This window comes from Vidua macroura, chromosome 26, assembly GCF_024509145.1.
Source record: "Vidua macroura isolate BioBank_ID:100142 chromosome 26, ASM2450914v1, whole genome shotgun sequence".
Classification (NCBI taxonomy): domain Eukaryota; kingdom Metazoa; phylum Chordata; class Aves; order Passeriformes; family Viduidae; genus Vidua; species Vidua macroura.
Window position 1 is genome coordinate 3,284,155 of NC_071596.1, and position 15,808 is coordinate 3,299,962.

At 44.6% G+C, this 15,808-nt stretch overlaps 2 protein-coding genes across 10 annotated transcripts in view; one reads left to right on the forward strand and one right to left on the reverse strand.

Moving 5' to 3' along the window:
• MYO9B (myosin IXB) overlaps positions 1 to 1,067 on the reverse strand; it is a 44,367-nt gene extending 43,300 nt beyond the window's left edge. For all 7 annotated transcript variants that reach the window (XM_053999213.1, XM_053999212.1, XM_053999211.1 and 4 more), the window contains exon 1: positions 1,025 to 1,067. The gene's annotated coding sequence lies outside the window, so the exon portion shown is untranslated. The remainder of the gene's footprint in view (positions 1 to 1,024) is intronic.
• A 1,050-nt stretch (positions 1,068 to 2,117) lies between these two features.
• On the forward strand, positions 2,118 to 15,142 carry HAUS8 (HAUS augmin like complex subunit 8). 3 transcript variants are annotated; one of them, XM_053999634.1, is made up of 11 exons: positions 2,118 to 2,283; positions 2,409 to 2,512; positions 2,768 to 2,864; positions 3,709 to 3,822; positions 4,312 to 4,400; positions 5,016 to 5,087; positions 5,586 to 5,744; positions 6,584 to 6,725; positions 7,744 to 7,885; positions 8,634 to 8,778; positions 14,104 to 15,142. In XM_053999634.1, the coding sequence occupies exons 1-10, from the start codon at positions 2,220 to 2,222 to the stop codon at positions 8,752 to 8,754; spliced, it is 1,104 nt and encodes a 367-aa protein (XP_053855609.1). In that variant the 5' UTR covers positions 2,118 to 2,219; the 3' UTR covers positions 8,755 to 8,778; positions 14,104 to 15,142. The 3 variants fall into 3 exon arrangements, with proteins under 3 accessions (XP_053855609.1, XP_053855608.1, XP_053855610.1); XM_053999633.1 differs by lacking the exon at positions 14,104 to 15,142 and having other exon boundaries at positions 8,634 to 9,321; XM_053999635.1 differs by lacking the exon at positions 14,104 to 15,142 and having other exon boundaries at positions 2,119 to 2,283; positions 2,412 to 2,512; positions 8,634 to 9,321.
• Positions 15,143 to 15,808: the final 666 nt, after the last annotated feature.

Sequence of the window (15,808 nt, forward strand, 5' to 3'; positions counted from 1 at the left end):
CTTTGCCAAAATGCTTACAGAGTAACAGAAAACAAAGCTAAAACGATACTGGGAATTCATCTTCCACCAGGATCACACCTACCTGTATCGGACCGATGGCCAGAATTGTCATGAGTCAGGACAGTAGTCTGATACTTTTAGTCTAGAAACATGTAACAAAGGATGTTCCTAGCTTGCAAAAGTTTTACTTCCCAGAGATTGCAAAACTAAGCTTGCCAGAAAGACAGAGCACTATCGACATCCACACAGCAAGAGGATTCAATTGGGCAATGACAGTCATCACGATAAAGCACGACCTCAGCACAGCAGCAGCACCAACTGTCAAGAGCTGCTCAAAAATAGCACAAAGAAACCATAGAACCCCGAGAGTTCTAACGAATTTTTTGAAAGATCGTGTGATATCTGTCTGAAAGATTACAGGCTGTTCATACCGAGAGTCAGAGACATCACAGAACACTGTGTGGCTGAAAAATCACAAGCAGGGGACGGAAAAAGCCAGGAGCTGGAAGCGACACCGTGCCCTGCTCAGCGGGCAGGCTCTGCCCGAGAGACGCAGCCGGGAGTCAGACACTTCCCTTCCCCTGGGCACCGCCAGCTCCTCAGGCACAGCTGGCACAACGACAGTCAGCACCTGCCCGTGCCCGGCACAGCCCCGGAGCCGGGCACAGCCCCGGAGCCGGGCACGGCCCCCGGCCCCGAGCACACCCGGGCTCCTCAGGGCGTCCCGAGGAACCGCTCCGGCCCCGGGCTCCTGAGGGCGGCTGCCCCGGCCTGGAACTGACCCCCAGACAGCCCCTCAGAGCCGACCCTCCCACGCTCCCTCACATCTGCCCCGAGGCACCGACCCTCACAGATCCCCTCAGAGCCGACCCCCACACGCCCCCTCAGAGCTGCCCCGGCCGCCCACAGCGCTCGGTGCGAGACCCGGTCGCTGCGAGGCACGGCCACCAGAGCGCTGGGTAGCCCGTAGCGAAGGAGCGGGAGGGATGAGGAGCAGGGGGAAGAGGAGCGCGGGGCCCGTTACCTGCGCCGGTGTCGAAGCGCGGCCGCCCGGCCCCGCCGCCGCCACAGGCCCCGCGCGCGCCACTTCCGGGTGGGGGGGGGGGGGCCGGGGCGCGCCCATTCAGCGCCGCGCTCGCCCCGCGCATGCGCCGCCCCGCGGCAGGGCCGGGGCGGGGGGCGCCGAGCGGCAGCGCGGCCCGGCGGAGTGCGGGGGCTGCGGCGGGCGGTGCTCGGGGGGACGCGGGTTCGAGCCCCGAGCCCGCCTCTCGGCCCCGCCGCGGCTCCCGGCGCGGGTGGGCGGCGGCAGCAGCAGGTGCTGTCTATCTGTATGTCTGTCTGTGTGAAGCAGCGGGGGTGGATTCTTGTCAAAACCAAAGAACCCCAGAGCCCTGCTGGGCCGGGAGCGTCCCCGCCCGCCGCTGCGGGGATTGTGGGGTGGCTGGTGCTGGATGTGTCAGAGCACTGAGGTACAGTGGTTCACAGAATCACGGAATTGTTTGGGTTGGAAGGGACCTCTGGAGATCACCCAGTCCCTGCCAAGGCAGGGTCGCCTGGAGCAGATGACACAGGGACGCGTCCCTTCAGAGAGGGAGATTCCACATCCTCCCTGGGCAGCTGTTCCAGTCCTCGGCCACCCTCAACGTAAAGAAATTCTTCCTCATGTTGAGGGGTTTCTCTTATGTTTTAGTTTGTGCTCGTTACTCCTCGTCCTGTCACTGGGCACCACTGAGCAGTGGCACCATCCTCTGGATACCTCTTGGAGATATTTACATATTTATATAAGATTGATGGGATTCTCTCTCAGCCCGCTCTTCTCTGGACTAACCAGGCCCAGCTCCCACAGTCTCTCCTCATCATCTTTGTGGCGTCCGCTGGATTCTCTCCAGTAGCTCCTTGTCTGAGGAGCCCAGAATAGACTTCACCAGCTAAAGCTACCTCCCACTAAAGGCCTGAGGCAAGGAGCACTTTTAGGGCCAGCCGTGCTGCAGGAGCAGCCAGAGCCTCTTTTATCGTTTTATTTAGAAGCGGCGCAGCCCCCGGCGCTCAGCCCCTGCGTTCCTCCGCGCCGCCAGGGGGCGCGCTGCCACCCCCTCACCGCTCCCGCCTCGGCGCGCGCATGCGCGCTGGTTCAAACGCGATGGCGGCTGGGGCGGCTCTCGGCTGAGGGGGAGCGACCCCTGCCCGGGCCCTCACCCGCCCGCCGCTGCCTCGGCACGATGTCCTCGGAGGGCAGCGGCGCGGCGGCGGCGGCCGGACAAGCGCCTAAAGTTAAGCGGAAAGGTAGCGTGGGGTGAGGGCGGACCTGTGCTGGCTGAGGCGGGAGCCCGGCCCGGCTGAGGGGGGATCCGACCTGAGGCGGGAAGCCTCGCGGTGGGCCCGGCTGAGCTCTCTTTGCTCTCTTTCAGCAGGACGAATCGTGCAGTCTCGCTACTTGCAGGTCCATAAGAAACACGGCAAGAAGGCGCCGAGAGTGCCGAGCTCAGGCGTCGCTCAGCTAAAGGCAGAAAAGGTGTGAGGGGCGGCTTGGACGTGTGGTAACGATGAAAAAAAAATCACAATAAAACCCCAAAAACCGGGGGAAAACCGCCTCTGCTGGGGTTATGAGGGAGTTGTGGTGTGTTGCTAGGTGCGGGCTTGGGACTGGACTCGGGTGACTTGCAAAGCAGCGAGGTGCCCTGGGATTTAGTTGTGTATTGTCAGCATTTAAGTTGAAAGTAAGAGATTTCTGATTATGTTCTGTCTTAGATGTTTTCTTTATTTTCAGGATGTTTCATCAAGTTCCTCTTCATCAAATAGTTCTCTGCCATCTGCTAGAACTAAAGCAAGATCGGTTGTCTCTCAGGAACAGGAAACTTCTGCTAGTAGGTTTTCCCAGTGTTTAAAAGCTATTCTTTTGTATTTCCAGCCTGTGAAACTCTTAACAACTCTAAGATACTGATATTTTGTCTTACTTGCATCACTGGCAGTTATTACTTGTATGCAAAGGAAATTAAGAAATTTGATGTGGGACTAAGACAAATCAGGTCCTGGCAGTGGAATTGAGAGATTGGGTCTTTCCTGCCTTCTGCACAAGGTTTTGAACAGTTCTTTTCCTATGCCCTCACCATTACTCTGCTTTTTTTATTTGATCTTTCTGCTAAACCAAATGTGACTGAAAATCTCTGTCTAAAACCATCCATTTTTATTTCTTTTGTTATTACCAATGGTTCCTGTCTGGAATTACTGGTAGTCCTTGGTTGTCTCCACAGATATCCAGTTATTGAGACAAATTATTCCCTTGTTTTCAGTGAACTGGGACCTCAAAGGGTCTCACTTTATGGGGTCATTAGCCATAATAATAATAGCCATAATAATAAAGTGGGCTTTAGCCATAATAATCTTCCCTTCTGGCTGCAATTCCAGTTGGTAACTTTCTTTGGAGGTTCAAGAAAAATAAGTTTTTAAGGCTGTTCATAGAAAACAGGTGCTCATTAGACATTGCTGGGAAGAGAGAGTGTTTCTGCCCAGCTCAAGAGGAGCCTTGGCCAGTGCAGCTCATCAAGGCTGGGGCCTAAGGAGCATTTCTCAGGTCACAGTGGGCTGTGCAGGGAGGGGTGGAACCAGATCAGCTTCCCTGGGCCTCTACAGCCCGGAGCTGTGAATTTGTGCTGAACCTAATGCTTCTAGTTCTGATTCTTGTAGTCTGCTAACAGCTTCTTTCTACAGGTGTTGACCTCAGCTCATTGAATCAGGGTGGTTTTGAGAAGGGTGACTTGCAGTCCACTTTATTAGATGAAGGGAAAATGAAGATACCAGACCTTGATATTTCTGATATTAATGGTAAATTTCCATTCATACACAATTTCTGTTTTTTTAATTTTTAAATGTATGTGCTGAAACTTGGGGATAAGAAATTTTTGTGTTCTTGTATATTCACAAAAGGATTTTAAGCAGAGGTACTAAGACCTTTGGAGTTTAAATTACCCTCTTGATTTGTAGTATCTTTTGGGTGCTCTGCTTTTGTTTAAAGTCAGAAAAAGTAAAAATTAAAGTAAAAAATTGAAGTACTCTTGAGTCTTTGTTCCTATAACAGGTGGGTGTCAGCCCTTCTGAAAAGTGGATCACATTTGTTTGTCACTTAAAGCTAAATGCTCACGTGATCCATATCTGCTCATGAGTATATCAGAGCTAGAAACACAGCACAGATCTTTCTTACTGGTACACACAATAATTTTGAAATTACCTCTGCCTTTAAAGAACCTGGTGGTCTACTGACTCACCCTATAGACCTCCACAGAAGAGCACACTGACTTTGTTGTTGTGATACAGATAAAAGTGACCCCAAGAAGAGTTCTTATTCAGAATCTGCTTCAGAAGAAGATTCAGAGACAAAGAAAATAAATGGAGAGATTGATGAGGTGAGTCTCACTGCTTACATTGGTAAGGATATTTATTTTGAAATGAAGATTTTCTGTTTATCTTTAATCTTAATTACAACTGAGGTCCTGGGAGGATGTAAAGCCACCTTGCAGAAGTCACTTGTACTGCTGGCAGTGTTTGGTGTGTTGATCAGATACCTGGACACTGACCAGAGCTTTCCTTCCATTACTTGTGGTAAAGAATCTGTTCCAATTATTGCATCTCCTCAGGTGGATTCTTCTTGCATTCCTGCCCATACTCTTTAATTATATCACATTATATTTAAGTATTTCCTGGCATTTTTGTTCTGAGAGCAAACACTGATTCAGTCTAATATGAAGTGCCTTATTTGGGGATCTCATTCAATGTAGCACTGGAACTTCAAATTCTCTACCAGAATTATGGAAATCTGCTGAAAATATTATAAAAAGTGGTGGAACAAAGAGATGTATTTAATTAACGTGAGTGTTTAAAAACAAATTGCTCTCATTGAGCTGCCTGTTGGCAGTGATGATTCCAGGCATGAATTGGACTATTGGTAATTAATTTGACCACTGCAAAAACAATTGTTTAAATACCAAACTTGATATAAAATATTCTTTTCTTTTCTGAAGGAAACTGAAACTTGTGATCTGATGGCAGAGCTGGAATCTGAGACACTACTTTTAACTTTCCTAAGAATAAAGGTGAGTTGGTCAAGTATTTGGTGTTTCAGATAGAATTTCATATTGAGGAATTGTTTAATTTCTTAAATGCTTCCTGACCTGTAAAAGTTAGATTTTTGTGACTGTATATCATTTGTAAAACCATAAGACTTGCTATGACAACTCTTAGAGTGGATTCAATGCCAGTTTATTAAGCTAGTACTGGTTCTTAGGAATTAGGGGGATGCAGAAGTTTTGGGAAAACTGAGTCTGTCTGGAGTTGAAGGTTGTGGCAGTGACTTTGTTCCCTTAGTGCTTAGTTCCCTGTGTGTGTATTTTCCTTTACAAAAAGAAGCAGGGGTGGGGCAAGAGTCTTGAGAGGATCTTTAACTCTGATTTTCTGTGCTTACTGTGTCAGGTGTCCTCTTCATTAATTGAAACTCTTTGGTCTGGTCTGAGGCTTGCATTTCTTTATTCAGAATATGTTAATTGCTCAGATGTAGCATTGCTTTAATTGTGAGTATTTTTGGGATGTAATAGACAGAAAAAAAGGTTGCCAAGATGGAGGAAAAAGCAGAAAAAAACTTGTTAATGTTGTGTGAAGAAAAGCGGAAACAACAGGAGAAGCTCTGGGAGCTGAAACGTGAAATTCTGCTTGAGGAGAGAGAGCAGAAGCTCAATGAAACATTAGACAGACAGGTAAGTTTTAATTAATACTTCTCTGATAGTTACACAAACTCATTTATGAAGTAGTCCTTTATCCAGGGGAGATTTCTCTGTTTCTGTGGCTTGCAGGGGTGCATTTTTATGCATCTTAAAGGAAACAAATACCTCCTTCCTGTTGAGGCCTGCAGCACCTGAGCAGGTGCCCTTGTCACTGTTGAGCTGTCCCTGGTGGACAGGCAGGAAGGAGAAGCTGGAGCTCTTGGGCAAGGGCAGAGATTGCAGTGGCTGCCAGGGCAGGGTCTGGGTGATGCCCAGGAGGTGAAAGTACCCAAAACCACAGAACAACCCACACTTAGGCAACTCCAGTTATGGTTAGAGCTGTGATCCCACCCCTTAGAGAGAAGTGAACATCTTGTGTTGTTTATTTGCCTTGTTTGTGTGTGTTAGCCACGAGTAGTTCTGGCCTAATTGTAAGAAGACAGGCTTCTAATAGATAATTAATGTTTGAATAATGAATTTTCAAAACTGAATCTCTTTGCTTTTTAACAAATACGCGTTGCAAAAATTGAACAAATCTTTTGGAGAACATGCTTGTTAATTACAATCAAAGGATCTGATATAAAACCCTTTGCTGGCTATGTTGCCAATATCTCTGAGCTACAGAAACATGGGAATTGGCACTGAGGACATAGAGGAAAACATAATAAACAGTTTGATAGGATTATTGTACCACAGACTTCTTGAATTCCTCTGTCAGTAAGCATTTCAGAGTAGTATTTGGTTTCATCATAAAGCATTTTTTCTAGTGAGCCAGGTGTGTAATTACAGAAGATGTGCTTTTGGAGAAGTGTTGTTCAGTGTGTCTCTTTCAGATAGAAGTGCTGTCTCCCCTCGTTGCTGTCTGTGAACAGTTTAAAGAGCAATACAAAAGCTTTGCAGCTTCCCTGGATGCTACGAGACACGAATTGCCCATAAAGAACATTCACATAGAAGGAGATAAGCAGACCTACCTTGGTATGAAAATTTATCAAATTAACTTTCATTTATAGTGGGTTTATGCTAAAAAAAGCTTCTCACGTTGTTACTGCTGCATCTGCCACTGGAGGAGCTTTGTGTGCTCTTAGAGCCTGTGTGGACACTGGGCTGCAGCAATAATCACATGTTGTGCTGTGTGTAATTCTTACCTCTGTTTAACCACTTAACACAGTTTTTTATCTTGCAGCAGAGAAGAAATGAACTTTTAAAGTTAGTTCAGTCTTCATATGCAGCTTCTTTAGCAGGTTCTATGTATTTTAACTGTTTTCATGGCATTCCTCCCCCTTTGTTTTTCCTACTGGGTAAACAAGTTGCAGGAATGCTCTGATCTTTCTTGTTTCTGTGTTTGAGGGACAGAGTCACCTGGGCAGACTTGCTCATGTTTCTTGCAGAACTGGAGCTTAAATATTATTGTGTGCTGTCTTGAATCAGAGAATATTTAATAAATCAGTTCACAGAATTTGAATTGAAGTCTTGGACAAAAAGTTGCATTTTTGAACTGCTGGTCTGCAGAAAACAAGATTCTTAAATCATTTACACTAATCTTGCACTTTAAGACAAATGCAAAACATTTATTGAAGAACTTAGAATTCTTGTGAGAAGACTAGAAAGGAATAGGTGCATTTTTTTGTTTTTGCATTTTGAATATTGAAGGAAATGGCTGAATAAATTTCATGGAGGGGGTACATGCCAACAGCAATACATGAAACTAACCAGGGAATTTTGGGTGTCTAAAACTTGTTTTTTCTCATACATTTCTCTTAAAAATCTGTGACACACTCTCATAGAGTTTGATGAGCGATTTTAATAGCCTGTTGCTGGTCACAACAGGGAAAAATAATTTGGCTTTCACAGTTTCACGGTGTTTTTGTGAAAGCTGAACAATATGTTTTTGTAATCTAGTTCACCTGTCTCTGGGTTACTCCAGCTGATAATATGATATATTAGCTGGTGCCACTCTCTTTTTTAATAATACCTTTAACTTCTCATCTTCCAGATGAACTGGGAAAGCAATTAATGATCACACAGGAGCTTCTGACACAAGTTATGCCAAACCACTCAGAGGATAGTGCAAAAGCACTTGGTGCACTGAAGGAGCTTCAAGAAGTGTCTCAGCAGCTGAGCAAAGGGCTTCAAAGGTATCACAACAATTGGGTGGAAAGGCTTGTTGACTAAATATTCGGAGGAAAATCTATAGCCCTTGCCAGAATATATCCAGAACTCAGGCTGGAGGAGGGTTAACTGAGGGTTTGGTAGCACTAGGTGTAATCCTCTTTGTAGCACTCATCTGTATTTCTGCCCCTGCCCTGCCTGCAGTCACAGCAGGATGTTTGGGGTTGGGTTTGTACTCCAGGTGAACCACCTCAGTGTGCCATTCTCTGACACTTCAGTTGAGAGTTTCACTGAACAAGAACAGACTTGGTAAGTTTAGGTATGTAGGAGTGGAGAAACCCAGGAGACAGAAAAGTGAGCTGCAAAATGTCTTAAATAACAACCCTGCAAATGTGTCATCCTTGAGAAGGCACAAGGAACACAGAGGAGGGTTTTCTCCTCAGCTGTTGTGATAACAGATAAAAGCATCCCTGGGAGGTGAGGAAGAGATAAAGTATGACTAATGTCCTTCCCTTCCTTCATTGCCCCAGAAGAGATTAGAGTTAAAATCTTTGAAGATGAATAGACCATTAAGTCACTCATCTCTCCCCTCCTACAGACTGCCCCATCTCTCCTCCTAGTTCTTGCTTTTGAGAAGAAAATTCACATTTTACATTTGCTTTCTTCTGGTGGGGCCGTAGTAGGAGAAAGATGCACATGCCCAGGCATGTAGTCTTCGGGCTAAAGCAGAGTTATTGTCCTTCAGGGTCACTGATTTAGCTTCATGTGTTCCAGGAGCTTCACAGATGTGCAGAACCTGTCCTTTGAAGCCAGTAAAGAAGTTTCTCTGCATAACCAATACGTGTGTGAAGAGACTCATGGAGTAGATGTTGTAAAACGCTGGTATTTCAACTGAGTTTCTGTATTGTTTTACTACTGGGTAGGTACTAACTCAAAGCCAGCAGAATTCTTATCCTTTTATTTCTGGTGTGGACATACTACTTGCCCAGTTTTTCAGTGGAGCCAGCAGCAGGGGTGCTCACTGATACAGGAATTGAATAATTGTTCTGCAGGCTGTCCCACTGGGAGACATTGCCGCTCGCTTTTAACGGGGATTTCTGTGACAGGTTTTTCATCCCTTTCTGCCCTGACAGTACTGAAAGGTAACTGATAAAAAGTGCTATTCCTGGCAAATCTGACCTGTGTGGTAATTACAGCCTGAGCATTGGTTGCTCGCTGAACAACTTCTGCAGGAACTCTGATTTGTCCCATATTTTTGGATGTGCTGGGTGGGTATAAAGCACTTGTTTGGAAGGAGCCTGGTCACTTTTAACAAGTGAGAAGTTTTGGTAATGTCTCACTTGTTCTTTGCCTAATTTCCTTGTAAATAAATTATTGAAATTACAAATGCTTTTGTATAAATTTGACTCTTGTTTAAGGATTTTATTATTTTTAATAATAAAGACTATTCTCTACTGCTCTATCAGTAGCCTTCAAGTTTGAGTATGTTCACTGATCTCCTACAGCAGCTGTTGTTTCCATCTGGCCTTAGGGCTGATACTGCACAGTCCAGTGATGCACTTGTACACACCAAGTGGTCCCAGTGGTGAGCCATGAGCACCCCAAGTGCTGATGCCAAAGGATTGGGAATGGGGAAAGAAACCACAAACCTGATCACTGAATGGATGTGCTGTGCTAGGAACATGCAAGCCACATCTGGCATGTTTCTTCAACATCCTTTCCTTTTCTCTATGTGGAATGCATTTTTCTCTGGAAGATGTGCTGTAACCTGTATTTTTTAACCTGTGTGACCTCATTGTGGGATGATTTTTCACATTTCTCACTTAAGCTGTGTCTGTAAGGCTTTTTGGCCTACTCCTAAGATATCTGGAGTATTATCCTTGCACTCCTTCAGGTGCTGTTCAGGCTTTCTTCCTGGCACTATTAAAGGTCTAACTAGATTCTTGTCTCCTTTTATTAAAACTCAGGAGTAAATTAAGTAACTGGATCAGTGGATGTGCCACACCCATAAAACAAATTGTTCAGACCTTCCTTTCATTGTTCAGACCCTCCCTCTCTCGGTGTCATTTTTTTAACAGTAGCTTTTCTGTGAACTAGTGTTATTTCAGGATATCCATCTGTGATTTCTTTTTCCTCACAATATCTGTGCCTGGCAGTTCACCTGTGTGGCTACAATCCAGCACATCAGCGTGTGGATGGGTGCAGCTGCATCAAGCTCTGGGGCAGGAGCTTGAGCTGCATCCATAAATTTGACCACTGGATGGGGAACTTTGCCCAGCAAAGTCAGCTTGGCTGTAAATGCTTGGGCTGGTTAGTTCTGGTGGATGGAGATGTGGGTAGAAGGGCTCCAACATGATGAAACTGGTTTGGATTATTGCTGAGTTCTGTGTCCTCACACCTTTAACCTCTTTATGATCAGTGTGTTAATTCTGAGTCTGAAAGCTGGGAAGGGTCATCTTAAATAAGAGAGGGGAGGGATGAAATTGAAATCAATATTGTAGTGTCTTGATAATAATGTCTTTCCACAGGCATGTCAGAATGTCTTTCCTAGGATTCCATAATGATACACCTCGCTGATGGTCTGAAAAAGTATTTTTCTTTTAAGAAATACTTTTGAATTAAACCCATCCTTTGCAGTCAAGCGACTTTCTGCCCTTGAGATACTATTGGATGTGTATACCTACACCCAAACGTTACTTAAGCAACGGCCAGCAATGCAAATTTTCCCTCTGAAAAGCAGTGGAATGTTGCTGGTTCTCCCCCCGGGGAGGTGCTTGCTGTGAGCACAATTAAAGGCTGTAAATCTTGCGGGGGCAGTAGTTCAGCCCCGCTGCTGCAGGCGGCACTCGCTGCACTCGTTATCCTCCCACGAGGCAAAGGGGAGTCCTGGGGCTGAAGCCAAACTGCTGCTACACAACAATTCTGTGCCCGGGGATGTGCCCTCATTGTTTCAGAAGAATCAGAGGCATTAATTTCAGCATTCTGGCCATTCTTTAAACTGAACACTTGTGTAATTCTTTGTACAAATGGTACAACAAGTGTTAGCTAAAGCAGCTCGGCCTCTCCAGGAAAGGGTTTTAAACTAGCTTGAACTGAGACTTTTTCTTCTTGATTTTCAAGAATGTTCTAAGTGGTACTGTTTTGGCTCTTTGCAGAAGTGTTTAAGGCTCCTCCACCTTGAAATAGCCACAGAATTGGCTGCTGTCATTTAACACTGTACAAACAACAACAAAGAACTGCAGAATCACTGGAGCAGGAGCTAAACAGATGTGACACCACTTATTTTGTATTTTCCACTTATTTTCTGACAATGTCACATGCTCTAAATCGGTTGGAATCCTAAACAAATTAAGGGCTCGTTTTATTTAGGTTATGTGTCTTTTTTTCCCCTGTGGAATTAGTAATGTTCTCCCTACTGTAACTTCTATCAATGTAGATTTAGTTTTGTTTTATCTGAACTTATGCAGTATTTATTACCTATTTATTAATATTTTAGGGCAGAAGTTCGTGACCAGTTGTTAACATTCCTCTGTGTTAAGGTGCTTTTTTCGGGGTAAGGGGTATTTTTTTTCTTCTTCCAAAAACTGAAAGCAGTTGTGAATTGAGCCAGGTGAGTGAGCACCTGGGAGGAAGGGGGAGCCCAGAAATGAAGTATTTGTCCCTTGCAAAACTCTTGGTTGTTTAAGAAGAGATTGGCAAAGCTTTTAGGCTGGGTTCACCCTGCAGCTTGCCCTGCCTGGGTGCTGGTGTGTCTGGGGGAGCTGTGGTCACATTCTCCTCAGTGCCAGACCCTGACCACGAGCTCGGGTGGGCTGAGTCAAGGCATTTTTTTTCTGTGATTCCTGTGCTCCCTGCAATGGGGGCTCCGGGGTCAAGGTAAGGCAGGATCCCTCCTGCCCAGGTTGCTCTGGGGTGGAGCTGCGGCTCTGGAAATCCCCGAGGTTCGTTTGTCCCCTCCCCACACCCCAAATCCTCAACTCTTTGTTCACATGAGCTGCAAAGGGAGCTGAGCCTGTGCTCATCAACAGCAAAGCAGCTCATGACCCCAGCAGATGTTTTTGCATTTTAAGCTAATGAGAACTTATTGGATTACTGCAGTCTTCCCTGCCTCGGAGTAAATACCACTTTGTTGGAGATCCGGAAATTCATACTGAATATGATAAACAAACTGCTGGCTGGGCTGGGATTGCCAGGACATGAAAAGAGTTCCAGGGCGGCAGAAGATCTAACAGCTCTGAAATGCACCACTGAGCCACACCAATTAAGAGCATTTCCAGTGATTATGTGAGCATTCCTGTTCAACTCACAGAAATTATTTTAGGTTGTTTCTTCTGCTGCATTTGTGTGTGGTCTGTACAGCAAGCATGAGGGTTGCAGAGTGGGCTCAAATGCCTCTGATCAGTTCCTTTTAAAATATTTCTGTGATAATGTATATGCAAAAACTGAGTTTCCTGCTAATTCAAGATCTTAAATTTTCTATGTTATGGTTGCCCCTTCAGATGTAACTGATTTTTTAATTTATACAGACAAGGTACGTTTGGAGATGGCATGTAGGATATAAAAACTTAATCCCTTTGTTTAATATCTCTTGCATATGGGAGGTGGCTCTACTGTTCAGTCAGACTGTACACAAATTGTATTTCACCAGTCATGTAGGAGCTGAGAAGAGAATTGGGAAATTATTTCTGACTAAACATCTGAATGACAGCCCCTTCTGATAAGCACAGTGCTCTTACTTCTAAATCTCCTCCATTTGAATGCTTTCTTAGTAATATTTCAGTCACTTTGTCAGGAATTAAAATGTTATTTTACTGTGAAAGATCAGACTCTCCTGTTGTATAGATGAATAATAACCATTTTTGACAGAACTATTTAATAATGATGTTCTCTATATCATTATCTTGTTATATGCTACTTAGATTACAGTCTTAGTTGAAAAGTGCTCTTTAATTATCCTTTCCTTATAATTTCTTCTGGAGATGTTTGTATTCCTGGGGAGCAGGATCAGTCTGGTTTCTGCCACTCTGTCTGGACTGATGTAGTCTCTGTTAAAACATTTTCCTCAGTGCTGGTGAGGTGCAGGAGTGTGGCAAAGCCTGGGACACTTACTTTGCAGTTATCAGTTTCTGCTTTTGCTATCTCTGTTTGGCTGTCACAGAAACACAAAGGGAGAACAAAACTCAGAGTTAAAGAATAGGTGTGGCTTTTTTACCATGAATATAATGCTGTAAAAATTAACTAAGGCCTTGTTCTTGTCTGGTGCTGTGTAATGACTGAAATGAATGTTTTTCCATTGGGAAAGGGGGAGAAATGTTTCTGAAACTTGATGACTTTTTTATTTTTCACCCACCTTCTACTGAAATCTAGTGTGTACAGGACTTAGCACAAAACTCAATGATTAATAGCCTTGGATTTAGTACAGTATCTTTTATGCACAATTCATATGTATTAAAATCTTTAAACAAGTGAGAATTACCTTTTATACCTTTGGATCTGATCATCTGAGTGACAAGTTAGTGACACCACTCATGCTGAGGCAGTTAGCAAGGGCTAATTATTGATGGCATGGACCTACCACTTGTTTCCTGTGAGTTGTCTTACTGAGTTCAATCTGGCAATTGAGGTGGGGGGAAAAAGCAGAAGGATTCCCAGCTGTGAGTGGCAGTACTTGGAAATGATTATTTTTTGCTTGACAAATCCCTGTCTGATAATTTTCACATTGCAGTTTTTTAATGAGGTATTTTGGACATGGGAGAGGATTCCTTCTCCTGCAGGGTAATGATGAGAAGTGATCAGGGTGTGAATTAGATCCAGTCAGAACCAATACAGATGTATTCACACCTTGTTCCCTAAACCTCTGTCCCTCCCTCACCTTTCTGCCACCAGCATGGCCAACACCAATCCCCCACATGCTCTCAAGTGCCTGAGATTCCTAAGACTTTATGAGGAGCAGAATTACGTTTTCTGTAAACGAAATAAAAATCTGAGCTATGCACAGTGCAAGCGGGTGGGTGAATATGGCCCATAGATCTGACTGATGAATAGTTTTTATACATGAGCAGTTCTTACAGAACTTCCTTTTAACTCCTAACCATTACCAGATGTGGGTTGCAGGCGGCTGCTGGAATTCCAACACCTGTTGCATCACACTGAATGGGATTCATTTTGGCAAGCACAGAAAATTCCATTTCAGTAAGTAAATAGTTTGAAATTATATCTAAAGCCTCCTTTTTTTTTTTTTCAGACCAAGTTGATTCCAGCCTTATTTACAGGATTGCACATACCTTCATAATTAGAAGATGGTTTGCAATCTTCAGAGGCTGTAATTGCCTGAGATTTCTTGTAGTCAGTAAATACCAAATGGAAAATCTTCAATTTAGGAGAAATCTCTCCTTTAAAAGAATGAGCAATTCAAAAGGGCTGTATTCCACATAAGGGTGATTGCTATCTGTGCTCTTTGAGATGTAGAAATAAGCATTTGTGTCTTATTCTGAGGGTGATGGACCTCCATTTTAGAACTGCACTTTGCTTCATTCATCAATCCATTGCTGAATCCTGTTGCTTGTTCTAAGTCCTTACCCAGAGCTTTTTCAAAGCTCTTTCCTGTGGCTGGCAGGATGGGTGTTTAGTGGCATTTTGTGGGTTTTTTTGGTACGTTCCCCATAGATCTCTTGTCTGATTACAAGTCTGTAATGAGCAATTTATGGTTTGCTCTAGAGAGATATGGATTGAGTGTAGAGGTAATTACTTAACATTTTGAAAGCATGATGCTGTTTCAGCCCAAATATACCTGATCTCTGCCATGCCATGGGAACAGCAGAGGTGCTCCATTTTCATTTTGCCTCCTTTAATCTTTAAACAAAGGATCCCAACATCCCCTGAAGTGTCACCCTGAGGAGAGGCTGGATCAGCACGGCTGCTCTGCAGACAGGGAAGCACTGAGGCAGGCAGGGTTCTGTGTTTGTAGCTGAGAATAGGAAGAAACTGGGAAACAGTTTGGAGTTACCAGATTTTTTTCTTTGCTTGTTTCAGTTTGTCTCAAAAAGAATCCCCGAACAAGCAAACAAACAAACAAAACCTAAACCATTCCACTTTAATGTACTTTCTAATAAGTTCCTTCTCATAGTTCCTAGCTCATAATTTCCTTGGGAAGTGACCCCTGTTGTTCCAGAGTCTTATCTTGTCTACTTTGTCAAAAAGTGTTTGTTCTTTTTCTAGGTTTGTTCCATAAAAATTAAACAGTGCTGGTTTAGGATAGATTTAAGTAGAAAAATGTAGCCACATCTCACAGTGTTACCTATTATTAAAGATAATCTGAATTTATCAAAAAACTACTGAGTTAGTGACTTTATTTTTAAGAGAAGACATCAAAATAAGCATAAGAGTTTCACACAAGATAAAAATCTAAGCACTATTTGTGTTTGTAAGCCAGGTGTATTGGGGAAAAATATGATCCAAACTACCTACATTGAGGATTTTAATTTATTGCTGGGGCAAGAATTCCCCTCTGAAGCCCCGGTGTGTCTGGGTTTTCTCTGGCAGGGATCAGAGGAATAATTCATTGATACCTCTATGTAAAGGGAGATGACATTTGTTCTGTCACCTCAGCTCTCTGCTGTCGCCTTGGGTTTGCTTTTCCCGGTTTGTGTGAGCTCTGCTCTGGGGCTGCAGCTCTTCCTCAGGCTGGCGCAGAGAGCTCCCTCTCCTGTCCCAAGCCTCTGGAACGGCGGGACAGAGGGGTGGAGAGGGACAGATTAGGGCCTAGGGAGCGAGGAGGATGGAGGAGCATCAGTGCTGGCACCGGATTTTGGGTTGGAAAGCAATTCCCGGGCAGCGCTCCGTGGAGTCCCTGAGCGCACAGAGCTCAGTTACCGGGACTGGACCGTGCCGGGGCTGCCGTGCCCCGGTCCTGTTCCACGGGACTTCGGCTTTCGCAGCTCTCCCGTGTG

What these genes read in the sequence shown, in the direction of transcription:
- HAUS8 (XM_053999634.1), top strand. Translation starts at nt 2,220, where the DNA reads ATGTCCTCGGAGGGCAGCGGCGCGGCGGCGGCGGCCGGACAAGCGCCT. An exon ending in GCCTAAAGTTAAGCGGAAAG is followed by an intron (nt 2,284 to 2,408) that starts GTAGCGTGGGGT and finishes GCTCTCTTTCAG; the next exon opens with CAGGACGAATCGTGCAGTCT. An exon ending in CTGAGCAAAGGGCTTCAAAG is followed by an intron (nt 7,886 to 8,633) that starts GTATCACAACAA and finishes CATGTGTTCCAG; the next exon opens with GAGCTTCACAGATGTGCAGA.